Genomic DNA, 26,089 nt, shown 5'->3' with positions numbered 1-26,089 from the left:
GGCTGAGGGGAGACCTTATTATTGCTTACAAGTATCTAAAGGGTGGGTTGAAGGAGGATGGAGCCAGACTCTTATCTGTAGTTCCCAGTGACAGGACGAGGGGCAATGGGCAAAAGTTGGAACATAGGAAGTTCCGTTCCAACACATGGAAAAACTTCTTTACGATTAGGATGACAAAGCACTGGCACAGGCTGCCCAGGGAGGTTGTGGAGTCCCCTTCTCTGGAGATTTTCAAAACCCACCTGGATACAGTCCGGAGTAATGTGCTCTGGGCAATCCTGCTTTAGCAGGGGAGTTGGACTAGATGATCTCTAGAGGTCACTTCCAACTCTAAAAATTCTGTGATTCTGTGATTCTGTGATTATATTCTTGAAAATCTTGAAAATAATCACAGAATCATACAATGGTTGAAGTTGGAAGGGACCTCTGGAGGTTGTCTGGTCCCACCTTACTGATCAAGTGGGGCCACTGAGATCCAATTGTCCTGGACTGTGTCGAGACAGCTTTTGAATGCCTCCAGGGGTGGAGACTCCACAACCTCCCTGGCTAATCTGTGCCAGTGCTCAGTCACCCTCAGTAAAAAAAGTGTTTCCTGATGTTTGAAGGGAACCTCCTGTATTTCAGGTCATGCCCATTGCTTCTGGTCCTGTCACTGGGCACCATGGAAAAGAGCCTGGCTCCATCTTCTTTACACCCTCCCTTCAGGTATTTATAGACATTGATAATATCCCCTCTGAGCCTTCTCCTCTGCAAGCTGAACAGTCCCAGCTTTCTCGGCTTTTCCTCATAGCAGAGATGTTCCAGTCCCTTCATCATCTTTGTGGCCCTTTGCTGGACTCTGTGCAGCACATTCATGTCTCTCTTGTATTGGGGACCCCAGAACTGGACACAGTACTCCAGGTGTGGCCTCACCAGTGCTGAGTGGAGGGGAAGGATCACCTCCCTTGACCTGCTGGCACTACTTGGCCTAAGACAGCAGGATACCAGGATACCAGGATACCATTAGCCTTCTTTGTCATGAGGGTACAACACTGGCTCATGTTCAACTTGGTCTCCATCAGGACCCCTAGGTCCTTTTCGGCAAAGCTGCTGTCCAGCTGGGTGGTCCCCAGCATACACCAGTGTGCGGGGTTGTTCCTCGCTAGATGCAGGACTTTGCACTTTCTCTTGTTGAACTTCATGAGGTTCCTACCAGCCCATTTCTCCAGCACTCTGGATAGTAGCACAACCCTCTGGCATATCATTTGCTCCTCCCAGTCTTGTGTCATCTTTCTTTTGTGTCAAACTTGCCGAGGGTAGACTCTGCCCCATCATCAAGATCCCTAACAAAGATGTTAAACAGGACTGGACCCAGTACTCACCCTGGGGTACACTGCTACTTACTGGCCTCTAACTGGACTTCATGCCACTGATCTCCACACTATGGTCCTGGCTATTCAGCCAGTTTTCAATGCACCTCACTGTCTGCTCCTCCAGCCCCTACAGCAAAAGCTTCTCTTTGAGGATTTTATGGGAGACAGTGTCAAAGGTCTTACTGAATGCAGGCGTACACTAGCCACTGCTCTCCCCTCATGTACCAGGCCAGCCATTTCATCATAGATGTTTATCAAATTGACCAAGCATGACTTCTCCTTGGTGAAGCCATGCTGACTACTGCTGATGATTTTCTTGTCCTTCATGTGCCTGGAAATGCTTTCAAGGATTAGTTGCTCCATCACCTTCCTAGGGATAGAACTGAGGCGGACCAGCATGTAGTTCCATGGGTCTTCTTCTTGCCTTTCTTGAAAACAGGAGTGCATTTGTTTTCTTCCAGTCTTTGAGCACTTCTCCCAATCTCCATGATTGAGCAAAGATTATCAAGAGTGGCCTTGCAATGACATCAGCTGGCTCCCTCAGCATTCATGTGTACAACCCATCAAGGCCCATGGTCTTATGTATGTCCAGTTTGCTTAAGTATTACCTGACCAAATCCTCTTCCACCTAGGGTGCATCTGCCTACTCAAGTCTCCCCCTAATGCATGGGGTCTGGGATTCCTGAAGGCACGTCTTGCTAGTAAAGACTGAGGCAAAGAAAGCATTGAGTACCTCAGCTTTTTCCATGTCCTGTGTAACCAGGTCCCCCATCTTGTTGAGCAATGGGCTCACATTTTCCATAGTCTTCCTTTTGTCACCTGTGTGCCTACAGAAGCCCTTCTTGTTCTCTTTGACATCCCTGGCCAGATTCAATTCCATTTGGGCTTAAGTTTCCCTAACTTCATCCCTGGATGCTTGGACAATGTTTCTGTTTTCCTCCCAGGTTACCAGTTCTTGCTTCCACCCTTTGTATGCTTGCTTTTGTGTTTGAGTTCAGTTGCTTCAGCTCAGCTCCTTGTTCCTCTACATAGGCCTCCTGGCATTTTTGCCTGACATCACATTCATTGGGATGGAGCTCTCTTGAGTTTGGAGGAGGTGATCTTTGAATATTAACCAGCTGTCTTAGGCCTCCCTTCGCCTCAGGGCTCTTATCCCATGGGACTCTCCTGACCAAACCCCTGAAGAGGTCAAAGTTTGCTCTCCTGAAATCCAGGATTGTGAGCTTGCTTTTTACCCTCCTCACTTCCCTCAGGATCCTGAACTCCCCCATCTCATTAAGTATATCTCTATGATTCTGGAGTTAACATTTTTGTTTTGCTGTGTTATATTTTTATCAAATGTTTTTTAGCTTTTCTTTAGAGTGCAGAATATATCTTCTATGTCATTATTTTTTCAAGTTGAGGGCAATTTCTTAATTGTATCTATATTTAGGAAAGATTTTTTTTTCACGTAATTTTTAATTAATAAATTGTGTGTGATACAGAATTAATCTTTTAATAAATATGTATTCTTAAAATGTAATAATACAGTATTGGCTTATTATATCATGTTATGTCTGTTTCATAAAACTCCAGCACATCATATAAACAAAAGTAATTTCATAAATTTCTTTGTTTTTAAAAGAGAGTTCCAGTGACATGAAAGGAAAATAATAATGAAAAATATGTTTCACATTATTTTAAAAACAAATAAATACCACTTAGACACTGCAACAATTTCTATTTGCTTTTGTAACGCAAAGCAGAGTGAGGACACCCATATAATTTCCTGCTCTTTCATAAAAGTCAATACTCTGTAACTCATGATCTTCAACGTGTAAAAGCACAAATACAAAAGGGAGTTATAATTTATGTCTATTTTATTAATTCAGGTTTGGGGTTTTTTTTGAACAATCCTGAAAAATAATTACATTTTAAACAAAACTAGTGAAACACGTCTTTTTGTTTATGCCATTTTCATAGCAACTTTGGAGGGGAGAAATGGAACACTGGGACACTGCTGTTCTACAGGTATTTCTTTACAAGTGTGGTGTACATAAGCTATTCTCTCACTGAGACATTTTTATCATTTCAGTGGAGGAGAAGGGCAAAATAAATACCTGGGATAATTGTTGCAATCGTTTAATGTTTCTTAGAATTATAGGAGAAATTGTTGCAAATGATCAAAACATTGAAGATGCATGGATGAAACGTAGCAGGACAGCAAAGAAGAACAAAGCACTGGAAACAAAGCAATAAAAAGTGATGGTGTCAATATTTACCTTTTTTTAAAAAATATTTGAAAACAGAAAAGCACAGAACAGGAGCTTCTTTGACTGGAGAGACAACTGGAGTTGATTTATCAAGATCGAATGATAAAAAGATTCGTATCGTAGTGTAAATAGCTTGTGAATGTCATAATGCAATGTTTACATGCAAGAATAACAAACTTCTCTTGTAAAGAACCTATGCTACAAATCATAAAAAGCTTCTTCTGAAGAGCAGAGTTTGGGTTTTATTAAGGGAATCCTACAAGTGATTTGATATTTATATTTACAAATGAACTAGAAAAAGATGTGAAGGCTTATTGATGTTCTCTAAAGTGCAAGATTAAAATAAATTATCTGAAATAGATATTTTTAATTTAAACTAGTTTTAAAAGTCAATCTCATGGATATGAGTATCCCATACATAGCTCAGACTAACTGTTTTCATTGCTTTATTAATAATATTTCTTGTATAGGAGGAAACCAACTGTTGAAAAATTATGAAAATAAAAGTGGTTTATTACTGCATAACATATACACACACGGAGATGGTATGTTCTTAGGAAAAACAGCGGAATACAGAACCTAGCTTAGAAACATTATCAGCTTGCAGGGAGAGCAGTGTTGAGAAAAGTCTGAGACCCCTACAACTGCTTAACAAGGCTGCAGCAAAGAAATCGCTACACATGAAAGAAATTGCTTTACCATCTTTTAAATAAATACAACATGCAGATTTCCTTTGCCCAAGAAGCTTCACTGGCTGGTTAGCAAGTAAAACCTCCTGTCAGCTGAACCTTGCTAGCTCAAGTCATGACTCTGGCTTGGAGGAGCGGACTCACATCCTAGCCACAGCACACCAGCCCATATGGTTCAGAGCACCATGCCTTGACAGCCTCCTTGCAAACACAAAGGAAAGAGGAGGGCATCTAAAACATTATTCACACCATAAAAGAAATAAAAAAGACTGAGTCTTTCCCTTGAAAGCATTATAGATTTAAAATACCTCATGCAGACCATTTGCAAATTCTGGATTAAATAACATTCTCTCCACTCCCCCAAGACTCAAACCTGTACGCTACTGACAAAATGATGAGTTAAGGAAAAAAAAATATAAACAAGCACAACCCGTTGGATGCCTTTCCTCATGCCTGAAGGCAGTTATAGAAGGACCAGCTGTTTTAAGTCAGCTATAGTTTGTTGAAAAGTACCATCTAGTGGTGATTTTATATTACACAAACACACTGAATTCTACACTAACTTTCTTTGGCCTGTTAATGTCAGAGCACAGATTCACCAAAACAGAATTTTGCATGATGATACCACCCTATATAACACTTTCACTCAAAACAAATTATATTATCCTTTGCTCTCACCTTTGCTCATATACCAGCTCATGAGTCACTGGAAAGGCATGGTATTCCTGAAAAGAAATGAAAGGTCTGCAACCTGATTGCTCAGTTTAGCTTATTTTTAAGATTGCAGTACTATGTCCTTCTGGAAAGGACATATAATAATTACCAAAACTGGTTTTTGCTCTCTTAGCAGAAACCTCAGATGGTGCTTTCTAGCAAATTAACTGAGAGTAACCCAGGAAAAAAGCAGCACCTTGACCTTTTTCATGTTGCCTTGGTGTAAGCAGGGACATGTTTACTGTAAATAAAAATGCAAAAGGTTTTATTGTGATTTTTGCTGTTGATTATCTACATTTGCTATAATTCAGAATCCTTCCACCCCTCTTGGGAAGTCTAATCCACATCAACTGATGTCAAAGCATAGACTAAATTGTTCAACACATGGTTGATCATAAATATGACTGCAGACCACATTAACAAGCCCCATGTTCTCCTGCAAGCAGCAGGACCCAAAGAACAAAAATAAAATAAGAATTAATGGCCATTCACAGTGCTACTATGATTTTTGAGGGTCTTCAGCAAATAGGGTAGCACAGCAGTAGGTGATAACCAAAAGTAGTTGTGTTTGTTGTAGCCCCTGGTTACTCAAAGCCTGTAGACCCTGTAAAAGGACAGAACATCAGCATTGTACACAGTCCGAAGATTCAGCCCAAATACTCAGTCTCACATGTCAAGTGGCCCTAGCTAATGTTATTAAAAACTCCCGTAGGAATGTCAAGACCATATCAATTTAAGGAAGGTATAAAAGCCAGGTCAAATGGAGCTAATGGTTACTCTTAAAGAATATTATTTAAATTAGCCCATGATGTCGAGGTTAGAAGTGTCAGGTAAAGGATTCTCAGGCAGACTAAAAATAGCAACAGTTCACACACCAGCAGTGGATTTACACTTGGTGAGTGATTTGTGGGCAGTAGTAAGGGGAACATAGGCAACTCTGCCTTCACCTATTCTTGTAATTTTCTTTTGCCACACAGAAAATGAACTGTCACATTGGCCTTTGTTTTCCTAGCCAATTCTTTACATTCCTGGACTTGCAGACGCAAATATCCTCTTACAATAACTTTTCTTTTCAAAACTCCTCCCAAAGGAGGACTCTTTCAACATTCATTTTGTTGTTCCAAATCCCATCCATGAGAGTATGTAAATACTATGGCAAGAATTTCCCTTCTGTGCACACACAATCTTTCAAAGTGGTTTTGACTTCCAAATAGTTTAATCGCTAAATGTAAAAATCTGTTCAGTTGCCAGACTGTAAAATATGCTACCTCACGGAATTGTGTGTCATGTGTTACAAAGGTCCCCCTCATACAGATGATCTAAACCCACATTCTTTTCCTAAAAGAAAAAAAATAATCACTCATTTTTATATCTGCCACTTCTTGCTCCCCTTACATTATCCAAGACCTCCTAATACTTTGTTATGATTGAATCATCAGAATATACTCCATCAGGTTCAGCTTATCTTTATTCTACCATGTCATAGTTTCATTTAACTGGTTTAACCATTCAGCTGTTGAAAACAGCTCTAGCAAAAAATCTTGATTATTCTAACTGCTTGACAAATTCAGTTCAAAGAGAGCTTTTAAATACAGCCAGTGTAACAGAATTTTGAGTTTATTTCAGTTCTTACAACAGAGAATGAAATACAACTACTTCCACTATATGTGGCATAGACATTTTTGAAACCTAAAGCATATACACTTTCTCAGATAGTTCTTTTGGAGGCCAAGTTATAATCACATGGTGTCAAATTGGACAGAATTATTCCCTGTTGTTTTACATGTGAATTACTTCCAATTATTTCTTGTTAAGTGCATTGGTTTTTGCACAAGCTAGAATGTGCAGTATTTTAAAACGATAAATATTCAACCCTTGTAAATGTTAAAAAAAACCCTAGCAAGATAGTAAAAATGGAGGATAAACCATTTTCTTAAAACATTTGTGTCATTTCAACTGCTTCAGACAGACAAAGCAGGGAAATAAAAGCCAGAAATTTGAATGACAAAAATACCCAAGAGTAAGATTCACTTTACAGAGTTAACTAGATATGATTAATTTAATGATTATGATTAATTTCAATAAGACAATCACAAATAATCTGACTTCCTTGCTTTGGTATGACATGAAGTATATCTGCATTTTCTAGCCTTGATATTTTCTAGCCTAAATTTCATATGCTACTTTTCTCTGTTACAGATTTGCATTGTTAATATGCAAATACTGCACAGTTCCAAACCATAAAGAAAAAGGTGATAAACTTCACAATACCTATAAATGGAAAATTACTGTGTTTGTTACAGCCTGCATATGTACGCAGCTCTGCATATTTCTCTCTTGTCTAGTCTGTGCTGATATTGCACTGCGTCCTGCATTTGGGATAGATATTCCTGCTTGAGATGCTAATATGGTTTGAACTCAGTGGGAGTTCTGGAATTTAAAAGCAGCAAGTCCATGCAGGGTCCTATTCAGATGGGGCATGGCACAGCCTGGGGGGTTTTAATGACAATACTACCACAGATGATTGACTCTGCCTCTGTTCCTGGCTCATCCATCAAACCAATGAGCTCCTCCCAGAGAAGCTGGGTGAGGTGAGGCTGACGGTCCCTGACAGGAGGAGGCAGGCAGGATTTTGAAAAAAGAACTATTTTTAACCACAGTCAGAGGATTAGAAGGCAAAAAGAAAGGAGAGGATGCACCTCAGGACCCCTTCTTCCTTTCCAAAGTGTAAACACCTATGACTTCCAAGCCTACACGTGACTGCATTTTAGACACACTTTCTATCTTTTGCTCACCTACCACAATCCACCTGAGAAGATCAAGCACAAACTGGCAGCAGTTGGCACCCACTGCATGAGGTGACAAAGTAATATGTTTTGCTATGGAAAAAATTATAGACATAAAAATGGTTTCACCACCTGGATTCACATACAGGCAAACTGTGGCTGAAATCTGTAGAATCACAAAGGGTCACTCTTATTGTACTGCACTGGCAAGAGGCTCTGAAAAGGGAGAAATGGAAATCACCGGAGTGACACTCACATAAATGTTGTGCATGATTCTGAAGGCTTTCAGAGGAAAATTCAAACTTGCTTGAACTTCCAGTAGCTTTAAGCTGCATGGTATTGAAGCTGGGTCAGGACAAATAGTAGAAGCCTAGCCAAGGCCTTCACACTGGTAGCTTCTCAACAGTACGCAAACCAGTGAGCTTGGGTATGCCCACATAGGCTGGAACGGGAGCTCTGGATTGAAGGGGGGTATTCTCATGGAAATGATGTGATTCTTAGTTTGCCAAACTGTACATATATGAGGAAAATGGATGTAAGCTAGCCAATGTAATTATTTATGACTTTGAGATTTCAGCACAACCAATGCCTTTTGTTTGAAAGCAGAAGACTGAGAAGAAGCATCTCTTAGTGCTTTTACTCCTACAAAAGCTAGAAGCATGACAGTAATAACATAGCTTTCAAGCATATAATATACAACAAATTGCAACTGCAAGTCTGTGCTTGGAAATTTAAATGGGAGGAAAAAAACATTAGCTGAGTCTTTAAAGCATAAGAAAACAAGAGCACCTTGGAAAAAGTACAGTGCTAATTAGAAAATATATATATATGAGTTCAAGGAGTCTGGTTCTGATTTGCTATAAATAGAACGGATTTTTGAGCTACAGTAGTGCATGTTTTGTTATTCAGCTTTAGTTTGTGGTGGAAGAGAGAGAATTAGGACTTCTAATCTTCCTTCGTAACCCTTTTGAAGGATTTGCCACGGAGGAAGTACTGAACATCTAACTGAACCTCAAGCAGACTATGTCTTACCTACAGTTCTGGAAAATGATGTTTCAGTAGGAACCATGAGTTATCCTGATATGTTTTTCTTTCTGGAAAACAACTCCTTCCCAAAGGTCCTGTCTGATAAGAACTAAATCATGAGCCAAAAATAATTCCAAAGCATTATTGGCTACAAACACTTGGTTGGCTGCCCCTTAAAAGGCAAGTGTAAACTAAGGTGATTTATTCAGACAGAAGTTAATTCTTAGGCCTGTGACCTAAGGATAAGCAGCAAAAACATTGGTCCTCGACTGGCAGTTGATAGTCACAGGATTGCTACAGCTTTTTAGCTGTTGCGGGCTCAATACGACATGATGGTACCTATTGAATGGAAGAGATAAAGATGGCCTCTAACCCAAAAGTCCAAGCCAAAACAATGCTAATCAGAACTTTGAGAACATGGGGCAATCATACCAGGAACTGGTAATTAATCTTGAGGATTAGGTTAAGAGATGCACTCGCTTTGAATGTCTTCAAGACAGCGTTGTCTTCCACAGTTTCAATTTGGTTTTTTGACCAAAAAATAATCAGTCTTTACTGATGAGAATTACTAGGCTTCCTTTCTTAAACTGACAGAAAGTTACAGAGAAATCATTTTATTTTGATTTAATTTCATATAATCAACAAGTTTAAGCTCTGAATCAATATTCCATAACACAAATACCACAGAAAAACTAAAATACCAATTTTTGTGATAAACAGATTCACAGTAAAAATATCTGTCGGGTAGATTAATATTCTGTAATGTAGGCAGAATATCAAGCAGAGGAATCCTCCTGAGCTTTCATAAGAAAACGCTGCAAAGCTTGTAGTTCACATGGCTTTGATAAGAAATTCATAAACAGACTCTTTTCTGAAGTTGACCTTGTATTTACAGCTTTTTCAGAGGACAGTTTGGCATTTTAACAGAAAACTGAGTTTGCTATCATGTCACAGCAATTTTAATATGTTGTGTTCTGAATTAATACTCATGATTGGTTTGTGATTTATTAAAACAAAAACCTAATTCTTGCCATTATTTTTACAACTATTACTTGTTACATAGGTCATTTTAAGAGTCTGTAAAAAATTTATTTTTCTGGAGAATTTGAAATTAAAGCAAATAAATTGCTTCCAGGAAATGTGTTTTTTGAAAGTCGTGTTATTTTCCCTTTTAAAAAGAAATTAGTGTAATAATTTCTTCAGATAGTTTTAGGAACTATGTGAAAAGGATTCAAGTGATAGCATATGGCAAAGAAACAGCTGCACTGCTGTGCATCGTGTATGTTGCTGCACTTCTTCCAAGCCACTACAGGCCAGAGGTAAGGTAGCAAAATACTCTTCTCTCTCTGAGTGATAAGACCTATGTTTGTAGCTGACGCCAAGGCATGGTATGCAGAGAGGCTTTTGCTTATACTTACTGCTGTAACGCCCAAGGCCAGATAACTTCGTTATTTTACCTGTTGGAGGGTCAGAAGTGGAAAAGTGTAGAGGGGTCGCACCTGCGGGGAGGAGCAGACAGGACAGGTGACCCAAAACTGACCAACAGGGTATTCCATCCCATCTGCATCATGCTCAGTGTAAATGCTGAGGGATCAAAGGGTCAGCCCTCTTTGTTCAATGGCTGGCATCCGACAAGGACTCTGTCTGTTCATCTGCCTTTGATCCTGATCCTGAATCCAGATCCGAAACCCAGTTCCTGTCCATTGCTGGGTCCAGTCTGGGACTTTCCCACTGCCAGCCGGGGACGTGATAGTCATCCTGGGAGCTTTACACAATTTTGTATATATTTCATTATTTTCTTTTCATTTTATTATTAATATTTTCATCAAATTAGTTTAGTTCATTCTAACCTCGTAAGTCTCTTTGTCTCTCTCCCTCCTCTCCTTGAAGAGAGAGAGGGGGGAATAGTATCTGTCACCCACCTCAGTGGCCAGTCCAGCCCAAACCAAGACAGTAACAACCAGGACAAACATAAGAAAGAAGGTAGCACATGAAAAGACAGTGTTCTGACACATTTAGAAACAAACTAAAATTAAAAAAAAAAAAAGGGGAGATATTACAGAAATAACTAACTGAACTGCATTACAACATTTACAGATGGGTGTTCTGGGGAAAAAAGCACCCTTTCCTCAGAAGTACTGAGTGTTTGCTTAATAATCATCCAAATGATGAGTTAGCATTGTCCTGAATAGAAAAGTGCCAGTTTCTGTAAAAACCGATGAACAGCAGGCACAGGAAATGGAAATTATTAGAGAATAACAAACAGTGAGAAAAGACAGATAACTTTACTAGTTTTATACTTGATGAAAGCACAAATTTAAATGATACCTCACAGATGGCTATCCTTTCAAGACCTCATCCTCTGGAAGGAATCCAAGAGAAAATGTGTTGCCTTAAACAGAGGGGATAGATACAATGGAAGGTATCTCTGAGTAACATTTTGAAGAAAGTAGGCCAAAAAAAAGATCTAACTGTTGATGGTATTGCTGTTATAACAGACAAACAAAGAGGAAGAGTTCAATGCTTATGACATTCACAAATTTCACTACCTGACCCACCAAAAGATAATTTGTTTCAAAAACTCAATTCTCAACTTAATGACATGATACATACCATGAAAAAAAAAATAGATAATTTTCTCATTTTGAAAGCCAATAAGGACTCAGGCAATTTAAACCTGTGTTGAATAAATTATATGATTTTAGGGAAAGTATTTCTTCCCCAATTCGACACCTAAGCCACAGCAAAAATTTCGGACTGATACACAAACTGCCTTGATGCAAACACACAGGTATTGCCTGAAAAAAAGACAAAGATATGCTTAACTGAAGCATAAAAACTAACTGGGCAAGCTTACAGTCATGACTGACATGCTACGGTTATGAACGCTGGGACAGAGATGACATTTGGAAAGCATATGTTTCAAAACTGATGGATTCCCTAGGGTCTGGTTCCTGTTTGTGGCCATAATAATTTGGTCCTCTGCAGTGCTGCTTAATAATATACCTACGCTACTGCTGCAGTCATCAATTTTGCATTTGTTGCCTGCCAAAAGCAGTAATGCTCTCTTTGACACTCTAATAAGCCGTGCAGAGAAACTTCCATTGTAGAACTATTTGCCCCTCGCTATAGGGGTCCAGACAACAAACCAGGGTAGTGAGGTTTTAAGAATATCATCATCATCCACAACCACTGTATGAATTTCCTGAGCTCAAACCAGAAGCTCTGCTAGCACAATCCTAGCTGGGCTGGTGAGGCTTCTACCCAGAGATTATGGGGGAAGCTTTTACATAGAGCACAATGGCAGCTTCCCCCTTCCGATTCCGATTCCCACTAAAAGCAAGCCTGTTTTCCACCTTAACCCACCCTGAGCCAGCTGCTGGTACTGCTGTTGTAAGTGTATTTCTCTGGGATTCTTGGCCACGGCTCAGATCAAAACTAAACACCAGGAGCACAGAAAGCTTCTGGGAAATCTTTAGCAGCCTCCTTTCCACACAACAGGGTGTCATGTGTGGTGCTGTGATTTCTTTGAAGTTCTCTAGCTTCTGTTCATATTTCCCTTAGGATCCCCAAGAAGAAAGATTAAGGCTTCCTAATTGCATTCCAGCTTTTGAAGTTCTTCACGGACGTTAATCAACAAGTACTCCCAGATCCCTAACATTCTCCTTATTCTGGATTTCTAATCATAAAATAAATAATTGCATTATATATATTTTTTCCTGCTGCAAGACAGGGGTTCTTGCAGCCTGTATTTTCTGTACTTTCTGTAATAATCCACCAAGCCAGAAATATTGGCATATAGCTGAATCGGACTGGAGCTACAGATTCAAAACATCTTTTTTGCTGTGTACTTGTTAAAGAAGATAGTGACAGTAAATGAAACAAGGAATTATGTAAATAAAAATCCATAAATGGATACTGAAGTAAGAGCTTTAAATTCTTAATGATTTTAAAGAAACTGAATACCCCTTTTGTTCAACAGACTGAGAGTCTTGTGCCTTTACAAGAACTTGCCAAATACGGGGAATAGCTTCAACAGGCATGATATCATTTACCATTGCTTCAAATTTGCACAGTATTCTGGTGACTCAAAATGCTGACACAACTGCATTTTAAAAATACACATATTCAGCAGCTAGAAAACATCCTCATAAAAACAGCTACAGGAATAGCCTCATGTTTGAAGTCTCTGTAACACTGCAGAATCTATAAGCAGTGTTATCTCTTAATTTCTAAGAGAAATTAAACTGGTATGATTAATTTGTTAGGGACTGTCATAGAATGACATGACATGTAAATGAACACAAAGTTGCTAAGCATTTTCGTATTTCTCTTCCAAAACAAACAGGCACAGAAAAACTGCAAATAAGAAGAAACACATTTCAAGTTAATTTGAGGTGCTACAGTAACAAAATATTCTTTTCTGGCGGTTGGGCGGAGGGGACAGCACAAATATCACAAACATCAAAGAGCTAATATTGATAAAAGTAACAGCAAAAGATTTTGTCATACAAAAGATAGCTGGTCTACATTGCTACTTGGTGCCTTCAGTAACAATGACAATATTTTTGAAGTAGTTCATCATGCTATAGATGAATACGGTGGCTTTGGCACTATATCTGACTTTCTGGAAGAGAAATAGAGTTCTGTGGTATGGCTTTATTGGGCTATTAAGGCATAAACGGAACAAAACCACAGCAGTACATTACATTTTTAAGCAGGAAGCCTTTCCCAGTGAACCTTTAAAAGTTAAAAAATGTTATGAAATGGTCACAAAATCTGTTATTGTCATCAAAAATGGCAACCTAGGATGTTCTCATCACAGTTTTCTTAATTTTTTTTCCAGGGTTGAATCCTTCATCCAAAAAAAAGTGTTACTGCATGTAGAAGACTGACAATTGAGCATTAAAAAATGTTAATTGACAATTAAGACATTAAAAAATGTCTTAAGAGGATTTGTTAGGAAAGAGTTTATTAGATTTCTGAGGGATTTAAATTCCCTGCTGATCATCTAGGAGACGAGTGGTAGGACTCCAAATGCCTATGCCTTTTTCTTACAAACTTACCAAGCACCTTAGTGAACTGAAACTGCAAAAACATGTACAGAACCAACATATCTCAACACCTGTTAGTTATGTCACCCAGTTTTGTAGAAAGCTGAAGCTTCAAAATCAAGTTATGATTTTGAAGAATGATTTCAACTTCTTCCCACTTGCAAAATCTGCTCTGAAGAGTATGATGAAATTATCTTGAGCTCTTTGTCTAGCACTGGAAAACTGTCTTCCAAGATTCTTTTCCAAGACCCTTTTCCAAGACTTCAAAAACATGCCCCTTTGCTGACTCTTTTCAACAAAACTCTTGAACATGAATGAACTTCAACAGATCAGTTACCAATTAGAACTTGGTGGCTTAGAGGGTGAGCCATTTCTTAGAGCTCACAAAGAACAAAGCCTAGTTTTTTTGAAAAATCTTTTCAACATTGTCATAACCTTGTACCGTGGATGTTGTCACGCAATATTAACACAATGCATTTTATAATGACCCCCCCAAACTGGATTTCACATGACTCACTTTTCCCTTCTCTGCTCCTCCATGCTCTCACACTTACATTTAACACAGGTGATGTGGAAAACTGTGTGTGTAGAGGCTGATCCTACTGTAGCCACTGACTCCTCTGCCAGCAGACAGACATTCAGGTTGCTGATGGTAACCACTTTGTTTGTTTAAAGAACCTTCTCCTCTCTAAATTTGCAGAACACACAATGGGAAGGGGTATTTTTTGTTTAAATACTTTCAGAATTAGAAAGCACATAAGTATGCAAAAGTGTTTCACCTTTTTACAAGTGCAACCATTCAAATCTCTCTAGTATCATCAGAGACATTATAACTAATACTAAATAACCAACAGAACTACCGAACATTTAATAAAAGCAAAAGCTTGTCAATCTGTTTTCTAAGGTGTTGTAAGTTAGCAGAACCATAATACTACTATAGGAAAGTAGCCTCCCAGAACATAAACACAGTGTCAAAGAAATATTATTTTCCCCTCCTCAGATGTGGCTTATCTGGCTATGATGCTACAGCAACGAGCATCTACTGGCCTGAGAAAAGTAAGCAAGACCTGGATTTTAGTCAGGCATCACATCCCGAAATAAAAGGCTTGGATACAAAAAAAATAAATAAATTCTGAAGCATGTAGTTTGAAGCAATACATTAGAAAAACCCTACAGAGCAGCTAGCTATTGATGCAAAAACTAGACAAACAACTCAACATGTTGTTCAAATAAGAAACTGTTTGTTTATGAAGACAGCAATAGAAAGCTACTTAACAGTAACCACTTATTCTGACACTGCCAAATAGTAAATAAGTCAATGCAGAGAATCTTATACATAGTCCACACAACATAAAATCAAGTTGAATTTCAGCATAAGATAACATCATGAAGTTGAATCTAAAGACAGAGCAATTAATGATCCTGAAAAGACTAAGCAACTCCTACACCCTGTCATAAAATTTCTAACCAGTCTAATAGAATTTTACTGATAAGAAAACACAACTTTTTTCCAAGTACTTTCCAGTGTTTCCTTTGTGCCTGAAATGCTTCTAGGTGACATTAGAAACACCACTATAACCTTGAGAATGTTTTGTCTGACAAGTTATCATCAAACATTTTTGATGAAAGAAATGTCCTAGGGAGACAATGAGCAAGAAAAGTATTCACAAGAGCAAAACAGAAATCAAAAAAGAACTGTGGGATATTCTTTTCTACCTACAGTTTGTCCAGAAATTTCCAAAGGAATGCTTCAGCATTATCACTGCTTTACAGCTAGTGGAGAGTAGCCCGCTGATCGCTTATTTCTATAATGATACACCACTTCCCCCTGCTGGTATTTGTGCTTCCTTTAAAAAAGCAGCTTCAGCTGCAGACTTCTCCCAAGTTACTTGTACCCAGCAGCCTTCATGGTCATCGTGCCAGGTTATTAATAACAATCACATGAAAGCTGTTGCAAGTCAAGTTTTAACATAAATATCCACTAGTATTATAAAGCTTAGCAAGCTGTGTTACAGAGATCCACCTGCAAGCAAAGGGAGGCTTTGGCTGGTTGAGGTACAGGCTGCAGGGGCTGGGTTGTCCTAGAATGAGTTTTACATTTCTCCCCTCACTCCATTTTGCCAGCAGAAGGATCGCAAAGCAAACTCCCAGTGTTGCTCATCTCCTCGTCTGAGGTTTGGGAGACCCTGGCTACAGTACTTTGTTATTTGAGTAACAGAAAGCAGAGTTGACTAACAAACAGATTTTCATATGGCATCTGCACTGCTTCCACAACTTATTAATGAAAAAACAGCATGATCCATGAAATAAACTGATGGAACTGTTTATGCTTTTGGTTCAATGTCTTCTATGAGTGGATCACAGAAGATCTGCACAAGTATGTACTAAGCACTTTCTCTGGATTTCAAGATCACATGTTCAGGAAGGCTCAAGCTTGTTAGGAGCTCAGCACAACTTCTGTACAGCTGTGAAAACCCAGATGAGTGTAACATAGTTGAAGACGCAGAGTTCTCTTCCACCAGAGATGCTTAGGTCCTCCAAAATCATTTTCAAGTTACTGAATTTCTGGGAAGGTATGGGATTTGAAAGAAAATGTGACTTATGAGCAACATGTCACCCAGGCCTTCTCAAAGTCAGCACCCAGCAGCACTGACTGTATCTATGTCTAATTGATAACCAGCTGATACTTTACAAATCTGTGTATATGAATCCTGATTTAGAGTCTGACAGAGGGATTGCCTTGACAAGACGGGTGTTCACTTCCAGCTGTCCCAAATACAGGCAGTGTACTGTGCAGGATGCTGGCATCCTGTTTACAGTTTGTAGCTCAAGAGGAGAATAAGTGCTAAGTGATGATGATCCCACTATCTATAGGGGATAGATCAGGCAGAGCCATAATGGAAGACATACAATGGATTACAAGACAGTGAAGATATTCTTCAGATGGTCAAAGGCTAATCGCAAGGGAAGAGACTGGAACACCCCTCCAGTGCAAAAGTTGAGGGATTTCTTAGCAAGAAAAACAGAGAGCACAGGTTGCTAATTTGTACACAGCACTAGGAGACTCACTTGGTTTTCATTTGCTGCAGTGAAGAAAATGGCACTGAGCTATGCACAAGGATAGTGGGACTGACGCACACAAGTCTAGTACCGACTTATTTAAAACAGGGACAGCCACATCAGTTGCCAAGGCACGGTTTTGTCAGAAGCAGGTAACATCTATTAATCAATGTACCCATCAGACCTCTGTTAATCTCAGACTCTAAATGGGCAACTGAAGCAGAGACTGCCATATTCCTCTGTTTCACAGGCCAAAAAGGGTTTGTTAATAGTATGCATTTGTGACTCATGCCTTTCACCCAGACCACTGTGCTCTCCTTCTCCCTTGTCTTCAAGGATATAGAAGCATTGATGTTTTCTCCAGCAGCAAGATAAGCTTGAGGTACCAACACTCTTCTGTTTAGTGAAGTTTAATCCCACCGCAATACCACAGTTTATGTTCTCCTCAGATATACCAGGTCAACAGGTCTGTTAAGGTGCTTGACAAAAAGGAACTTTGAAATAGTTCTGGTTCTTTTTTTTTTTTTAATCAAAATGGACACAGGAACATGGCAGAATATGGAAATGGAGACATGAGGTTCTCTGGCTTATCCTCTCACCCAAATTCAGTGTAGAAAAGCTCTCTGAGCCTGGTAGGATTTTAAGATGGATTACTATGTGTGTGCATAGACTAATGTCCATAATCTATTCAGTTGCCTTCCCAAAAAGAAGCCCAGTGGGCAGTCACAGCACGCACTTTAGCAAGAAGAAATAAAGTTTCTAATGGTCTCACATGAAAATGCTTTGATTTTCAGAACTTTTTGGATACCACATAACCCTGTTGCTTCATACCACATAATCATTCATACTTACAAGTCCTGTGTTTTACGACCTCAGATAATGAACAACACACAGACTCATTGTGTCTTGGGAAGCCAACGTTCTCAAAGTCTACTACTGTCAGAGGCATCAGTCATTACTTTCCATGCACAAGGCACAATAATTTGTGTTTTTTCATACCACCTGCTGCTGACTTGCTGAAAAACTGATTAGTGGCTATTTTCAGCACAGGGTAATCCACTTTTAGATGAAAAATCTGTTTAACATAGCCTTCTGGAAACAGAAATTATGTGGAAACTGGCCAGCTGCTGGACATCCACCCAGCCACTCTCACTCCCCCAGCTCAACAGGACAGGAGGAGAAAATAAGATTAAAAAGCTGGTGGGTCAAGATAAACACAGCAAGATCACATACCAATTACCATCACAAGCAAAACAGACTAGACTTGGGGAAATTCATTTAATTTACTGTCAACTAAAATGGAGTTGGAGAGTGAGAAATAAACACAAAAACGAAAACAACACCTTCCTTTTATGCCCTTTTTCCCTTTTTTCCCCAGGCTATACTTCATTACCAACTCCTTTACCAAAGGGCACAGGGGGACGGGGAACTGGGCGGGGGGGGGCTGCAGTCAGTCTGTAACAGCTCCTCTCTCCCCCTCCTTCTTCCTCACATTCTTCCCCTGCTCCAGCGTGGCTCCTTTCCACAGGCTGCAGTCCTTCAGGACTAAATCTGCTCCAGCGTGGGTTCTCCACGGGCTGCAGTGTGGATATCTCTTCCACTATGATCCTCTCCGCAAAAGAAAGGGAAATACCCGCTCTGCTGTGGTCCTCTCCAGGGACTGCAAGGGAATGTCGGGGAGCGGGGTGGGGGTGAAGCCCCTCCTGCCCCACCTCCCGCTCTCCCCTCGGGGCTGGCGGGGCTGTTCCTCCCACTTTTCCCCTCGCCCCTCACCGCCGGGCAGCGTTCTGCCCTCGCTGAGCGGCGCTTTCCCCGAGGTGCCCACCCGTGGCCCGGCGGTGGGTCTGGCACTGGGCAGTGCTGGTCCTCTGGCCACCCCTATGTCACCCCTGCTGCCAGCATCTTACCATGCACAGCCAACACAAACAAGTAGCTAATGCTGGCAGTTGGGAAAAGTTGTCTCTGCGTGTCACAGTAAGCACCTAGACCATGTAGTGCCAAATCATTGCTTGCACACCATATGCAGATCACGTAGATGCAAATTTTTTTTTTAAATGCAAAATACTTGCACCAAATTATTCTACGCCAGTGATGAGCCAGGTATACCTGCCACTGCACAGCTTGCTGTGACTAGCAGACAGTGAGACAGAATCCACCTCCAGAATCAACACCAGAATCCACAGCAGCGTGACGAAGAAGCTGACATACCACCAGTGCCAGGGAGGTTAAATACAGTGCTTCTGCTCAAAGGATGTATCAACCACGTGCAAATGACAAGAAACCTTAAGCTGTTAGAAGTCTGTTAGAGGATCAGAATCATGTGTGCCCAAGACATACAACTCTAAGAAGGAGGATGGCAGTTACGCTGTTCATCCTTTCTCAGAGAATCTGTCACTTATACGGCACTACATATGGAACTGGGGTTGGAAGTGGAATAACCTGACAGGTTATAATGAAAGCATTGTAAGCATGGGTCTCCCATAGGCATATAGGGCTCACAAGCTTCCCTCCACTCCCATGCAGCATGCCTCTGGGATGGAAAAGCTGTGCCATCTTGTGCCAGCTACACATAGCAGGTTTCTTTGAGAAGTTTTTCACTGATGTAATCTGCAACAGACTGTACCAAGCCAGTTCAGACTTAAACCCCCTGAATCGTCCTCCTGGATAAAAAAATAGGCGCAACCTGGAAGGCCTGTGCTTTCACGTGTCAGACAAAAGTTGTATGCAAAATACTTACCTTTGACTAGTGGAGTACTGTACCACACAGGATAGCTGCTCAAAGGGCAACAGCTTCCCCCTCAGGCCACAATCTGTTCCTGATCCTGCCTCTCCTCAGAGACTTCTCAGCCTTCTGCTGCGTCTGATGCACAAACCAAATCAAAGCCACCCTGCAAAGAACTGGAAAAAATCCTGACCTGCACTGTGGCCTCGAGCCCTAACAGTACCACTCCAGTTTCTAATGCCAGGGGCCAATGCAGCAACTGTTCCCAGAATGGGGAATCACAGAATCACAGAATGGTCAGGGTTGGAAGGGACCACTAGAGATCATCTAGTCCAACCCCCCTGCCAGAGCAGGGTCACCTACAGCAGGTTGCACAGGATGGCATCCACGTGGGTTTTGAATGTCTCCAGAGTCGGAGACTCCACAACTTCTCTGGGCAGCCTCTTCCAGTGCTCTGCCACCCTCAAAGTAAAGAAGTCCCTCCTCAGGTTAAGATGGAACTTCCTATGTTCAAGTTTGTGCCCGTTACCTCTTGTCCCATCACTGGGCACCACTGAAAAAAGAGGGAGATCTCCGCTCCATGTTCAACCTCCCAGGCCCTTCAGTCCAACTTGCTCTCTGACACCAACATCTTGAGACCTAATGTGCATATGACAACACTCCTGCTCTGATGGAGAAGGGACCGTCATTTCAAGGGGATGCTCATTCCATGTTACATCCCCCTTTTTTTTCCTGTGGGATCACTGGATCTCTTCACAGGCCAGATGGATCAGAGTCAGAGCTAAATGAAGACTAGAGACAAATCCAGGCAGGTGCTGAGGTGGAAACAGACAATGCTGGGAAACCTGCATTTCCATCAGCCTCACTAACCCCAAACACAATCCCAAAATGAAGTTTCCAGTGACCGCGCAGAACCATTAGCACAACCCCTCCTCCACACACGTCCCTCACCAGCACCTTTGCTAAGAAGAACACAGTTCCTCTTCCTCTCTGCTGCTTATTTAAGATGCACCTTTCAGATGCCTTTCAGAGACTTTTCTGCTCCCTGCTTGGGCAGCACCTACCTAGGTTCTGCCCTAACCTAGGGTCCTTTGTGGCAGGTCACAGTGGAAACAACAGAGTTTTCTCTGGCTGCAAAGAAGTGTTTCGACTTTCCAGGCTGGACTCAGGCCAGGTGAAACCAACTAGGAATCTTTTTCCTTTCCACATGAAAATATTTCATCCTCCCTTGCTTCTTCAGATGAAAAGATGCGCCCAAACACTATGGCACCTCTGACCTTTGGAAAAATTACATCCTCCATGAGGTAATTACTATTTTTTTCCAGTTTTCCAACATAAAACAACTAACTGTTCTCTTCTTGTTAGGTCAACCATTATTAAGATACTACTATACACTTCTGTACTTTCACAGTACTGTTCTCTTAAAACTCCATTGTGCTATATGCACACATAAGCCTGCTATAAGTTTTTCTAATGAGATACCTATATGCTAAAAACCATTAAAGCCAGCAATGCACTGGATTTCGCCAAGTTCAACTGTCCCTTACAGGAGGCAGGACAAACATTTAGGCATCTGTACAAAAGGTGAAAAACAATTCGTGAAAAAGTAATACTAGCAGTAGTCACCATCAAGGTTCTGTTACATCCATTCCGTTATGTCCAAGCTGTCAACACGCTGTACTGATAAGACTGCTTTTGCACATTGAAAGCGCTAGAATGTGAACTTGCTGAAAGGTTCCAATGTTTATTCCATATTCATTTACCATTAAACTCCATGAAAGTGATCTATATTGTCCTGGTTTGAGGTAAAACAGAACCAATTTTCTGTTCAATAACTTTACTTTTCTCTTCTAACTACTGAAATAAACAGCATATTGTGCAGAAACTGTTCGCTGTCAGAGTGATAAGACCTATGTTTATAGTTGATGCCAAGGAATGGTATGCAGAGAGGCTCTTGCTTATACTTACTGCTGTAACACCCAAGGCCAGATAACTTTGTTATGTGCACCGTTGGAGGGTCAGAAGTGGAAAAGCACAGGGGGGTCCCACCTGCGGGGAGGAGCGGACAGGACAGGGGACCCAAAACTGACCAACAGGGTATTCCATCCCATCTGCCTCATGCTCAGTGTAAAAGCTAAGGGATCAAAGGGTCAGCCCTCTTTCTTCAATGGCCAGTGTCCAAGGAGGAAGGACTCTGTTTGTCTGCCTTTGGGATTTCGCCAGTGCCTGCTGGTGGTGTGACTGTCATCCTGGTTTTGTATATATTTCATTATTTTCTTTTCATTTTATTACTAATTTTTCATTAAATTAGTTTAGTTCACTCTAAACTCATAAACCTCTCTATCTCCTGCCTCTCCTCGGACAGAGAGGTAGGTGAAAGCATCTGCCATTCCGCCTGAGTGGCGAATCTGGCCCAAAACACAACACACATATATATATATTTCAGCTAAAAAAAAACCCAAACAAACAAGCAACCATGTTATAAACTACAGTTCAGATATAAACTACACTTATAGAGTTGTATTGGATTCATGGTCATCCAAATTTAGGAGTCTTGTAACATCACAGACACCTGAAGTAATCTCTTCTGATCCATTACCCATTGCTTCTTACAATAGAGAACTATGAAGAAAAATAATGTAAGCAACAGCATTTAGGCCACTTATCTCAATGAGTATGTATTTTCACACATGTTCTCTGCTATTCTTGGTACCAACTAACAAATCACTGAAATGCCACATCTATACCAGTATGTCTGGGATATTCCCAGGCACTCAGGCCAATTTATGTGGAAGTGCTTACACTAATAAATTCTCTCATTCTCCAAGCAGGCTGGCTGCACACAAACAGTTCCCAAGAAGATGCTAGCTCCAGAAGAATGCCCAGAAGTCCTTGAAAGTGCTCTACCTGGCTCAGGCCAACATTGTGCCAGCGAGCATCTAATGGTTTACTAGAGTAGGTAATCACATTCTCTTCCCTGGGCACTGTTTAACTTACTACCACAAATGTTGCCAAATCCTACTAGCAGGGAGCATCCAAAACCACTATACATGTAATGTAAAACACTTGTTCAAATACGCTTGATACACTTGAGGGAAGGGATGCCATCCAGAGGGACCTTGACAGGCTGGAGGAGTAGGCCCGTGTGAACCTCATGAAATTCAACAAGGCCAGGCACAAGGTCCTGCACTTGGGTGTGGGCAATCCCCTACAGAACAGGAAACGAATGGATTGAAAGCAGCCCTGCAGAGAAGGACTTGGGGGTACTGGTAGATGAAAAATTGGACATAAGCCAGCAATGTGTGCTTGTAACCCGGAAAGCAAATTGTCTCCTGGGCTGCATAAAACGAAGGCCAGCAGGTCAAGGGAGGTGATTCTCCCTCTCTACTCTGCTCTTGTGAGACCCCACCTGGAGTTCAGCATCCAGCTCTCGAGTCCCTAGTACAAGAAAGACTTGGTCCTGATAGAGTGGGTCTAGAGGAGGGCCACGGAAATAAATGGTCAGAGGGCTCAAACACCTCTCCTATAGGGAAAGGCTGAGAGAGTTGGGGTTGTTCAGCCTGGAGAAGGCTCCAGGGAGACCTTAATGCAGCAGGAAGGGGGCTTATAAGAAAGATGGAGAGAGACTTTTTACCAAGGCCTGTGGTGACAAGAGAAGGGGCAATAGTTTTAAATTTGAAGAGGGTAGATTTAGATTGGACATAAGGAAGAATTTTTTTATGGTAAGGATGTTGATACACTTGACCAGGTTGCCCAGAGAAGTTGTGGATACCCCATCCCTGGAAGTGCTCAAGGCCAGGTTGGATGGGGCTTTGAGCAACCTGTCACTGAAAGATGTCACTGCCCATGGCAGGGGAGTTGGACTAGATGATCTTTAAAGGTCCCTTCTGACCAAAAGAATGCTATTGTTCTATGATTTTACACGTTAGACACTGCAATCCATACTGGGTGAAGTCAGCTACAAGAATTTTATTAACAGTTGTCATTTTACATTTTCAAATATTTTTGAAGCCCTAGATCAAATTTTTTAATGACATCAGTATAATAACTGAAGGTAGACAGTTTATATATGCTAATTTTAGCAGTAGTTGTATCATTTGCTTCTGAAACGAGGTCTGAATATTATCTATCAATATATTCACCTTCTAATTTAGACGAGATGGTAAACCACTCTTAAAACGTTTCCACTTGGTCACAATGAAATGACCCAGAATGTTATCGTGACAGATGCTAAACTTGGGCTGATATGTTTGTAAAAGTTTCTTTGAGCTGAGCACATCAAATGATAGTAAGTATGAACTCACTTAACATGGCACAGAGATCCAAGAACTCAGAAGCAAGTCTCTAAAAAAAAAGGGAAAAAAAAACAAACAAAAACAAAAAAAAGAGAAAAAAAAATTTGTAAGAAAACCTGGAAAAAAGAAGTCATCCAGACAGACACTCAGAATCATTGCGGCAAAACAAGCGTGCAATATAGGAATCAATAGTATTTATATTACTGTGATTTACCATATTTCATTAACTTGCAAGAATTTAGTAGTATTGAAGTGGAACATTTTCGCATCAAATTTTTATCATGTTTCTACAATGATGATTGAAAATTATTGAAAGGTATTTTAAAATAAGCATCACAATGCATGAATCAATGACTGATCAAAAAATGAGTTATGCAAGTGTTTTTTCTTGCCCTCTGAATTGTTTCTACATTTAGATGTAATGCAAAACAGGATGGATATTTTAAGCATTGTTCTGGGAGTCACTGAAGTGATTTACGTGAAGATTATGTGCAAGGCAACTCAGCATCATTTGCTGAGTTTAGCTGTGAAAGTTTAGCTATTATGCAAAAAAGATAACTGAGGTTCACAAGAAAACTACCAGAAAAATCACTCAAAACACCTATGTGACACTGTGCAGTTTAAAACTGGCAGATCACATAAAAGAAAGGTTTTGCAACTGAACTGGTTATTTCTAGAAAACAAGTTTTGAGAGCATTCCCCCAAAACTATTCAGAACTGTGCTCGTGATGCAATGTGAGTGCGTATTAGTAGCATTTCATCCATATTTTAGATTGCCAGCAGGTGGCATCAAAAGCGCCATCAGCTCGTGCTGTATGGCACAACTACTCCTAAAAAAAAAATCACAGAAAGATTAAGTGGTCTGTCACACAGTCCTACTGAAAATGCTGTGTATCATTGTCCAACACCTTAGTTAACTGGCATGGTGCTGTGGCTGCACACATCCTATTAAAATGAATTTTCAACCCTTTAAGCACCACCAGCAACTTACTAGAGCACCCAAACACAAAAATCGTATTTAAAAATAGCAAATTAATTTGTTGCACCACTATTCAGACAACATCAGTCAGCATCTAGTCAGTATCACTCTGCGATATTAAGGATTACAATAAATCAAAGCAGCTACCACATATGTGAGACCATTGTAATTGCTCAGTATCCTTACAGGTAGCCACTCGGTATCATCAGGCTGTGAAAGGCTAGTAGGTTCAAATCTACTTTTGAGACTGTAATATAATTTAATAGCAGAAGTTAGACTGAAGTAGCTTAGTCTGGCATACCTTGCCATTTGCATTACTTTTGTGAAAGAACACTGGCTCTTTCTTCTTTGACATTCACTGCTGAGTGTGCTTCTTCTAAGATCAACAGCTGTACCCCATAGAATTTGTAGACTGAGGTACAGAAGATGGCTAGTGTCTAGACCACCTTGTGAAGAAGAATATTACAGTATAGATACAAATAGATATTTCTAGAGTCCACCACTTAGAGGTGCTGGAAAACACAGGTGTGACCTCTGAAGACTTTAACATAGCCATTGACAACTTAAAAAAAGAGAAAATACACTTACTGAATGTTCCTGAGGAAAAGCATATTTAAAGAGTATGGTCACCCACTCATTCCTGAGGCTACAAGTCTGCCAATGGTGACGCTAACAATTTATAAGGATATGAAAACACAGTCTGAGCAAAATGTAATCCATTTTCAAATAGCCAGTGTACTAACACCTGGATTTTTCTGCAGCATAGCAGATGCTATCAGAAATGCCTTTTACCCAGAAACTGCTCCATAGATGCTCTGTGAGGTCTCACACTTTCAGTGCTTGTTTGCTCTCTAGCATGTATGTGGCAGAAGTGACTTGTAAGTATGGCCAGTTTTTCACATCAGACATGCTGCAAGGGACCTGTGCCATTCACTTTTCTGTGCATCTAACCTACAGATGACCCTACACTTAGTTATCTGTTCTAGGCTCTGTTCCGCCTACCTTCTGCCTAGAGACACTCCTGGTAAAGAGGAGGGTTTTCATGCTACTAACTCATGTAAAGAACAAGTACATGGCAAAAGGCAGCAGTGCTCTTTCCAGTAGTACTAAGTTCAGAGAATATTCAGCTTCATATGGTCATCCTCACATGTAAGCAAGCC

At 40.5% G+C, this 26,089-nt stretch overlaps 1 protein-coding gene across 1 annotated transcript in view; it reads left to right on the top strand.

The window, feature by feature from the left end:
* Nucleotides 1-5,815: 5,815 nt before the first annotated feature.
* Nucleotides 5,816-26,089, top strand: part of PDIA4 (protein disulfide isomerase family A, member 4) — a 35,578-nt gene continuing 15,304 nt past the window's right edge. The window contains exon 1 of the mRNA XM_009895049.1: nt 5,816-5,837. Coding sequence (XP_009893351.1) covers nt 5,816-5,837 — 22 coding nt within the window. The remainder of the gene's footprint in view (nt 5,838-26,089) is intronic.

This window comes from Charadrius vociferus, unplaced genomic scaffold (genome assembly GCF_000708025.1).
Source record: "Charadrius vociferus isolate BGI_N301 unplaced genomic scaffold, ASM70802v2 scaffold101, whole genome shotgun sequence".
NCBI classification, from domain to species: domain Eukaryota; kingdom Metazoa; phylum Chordata; class Aves; order Charadriiformes; family Charadriidae; genus Charadrius; species Charadrius vociferus.
The sequence above is the reverse complement of the archived record's forward strand: the minus strand, read 5'-3'. Positions and strand labels throughout refer to the sequence as shown.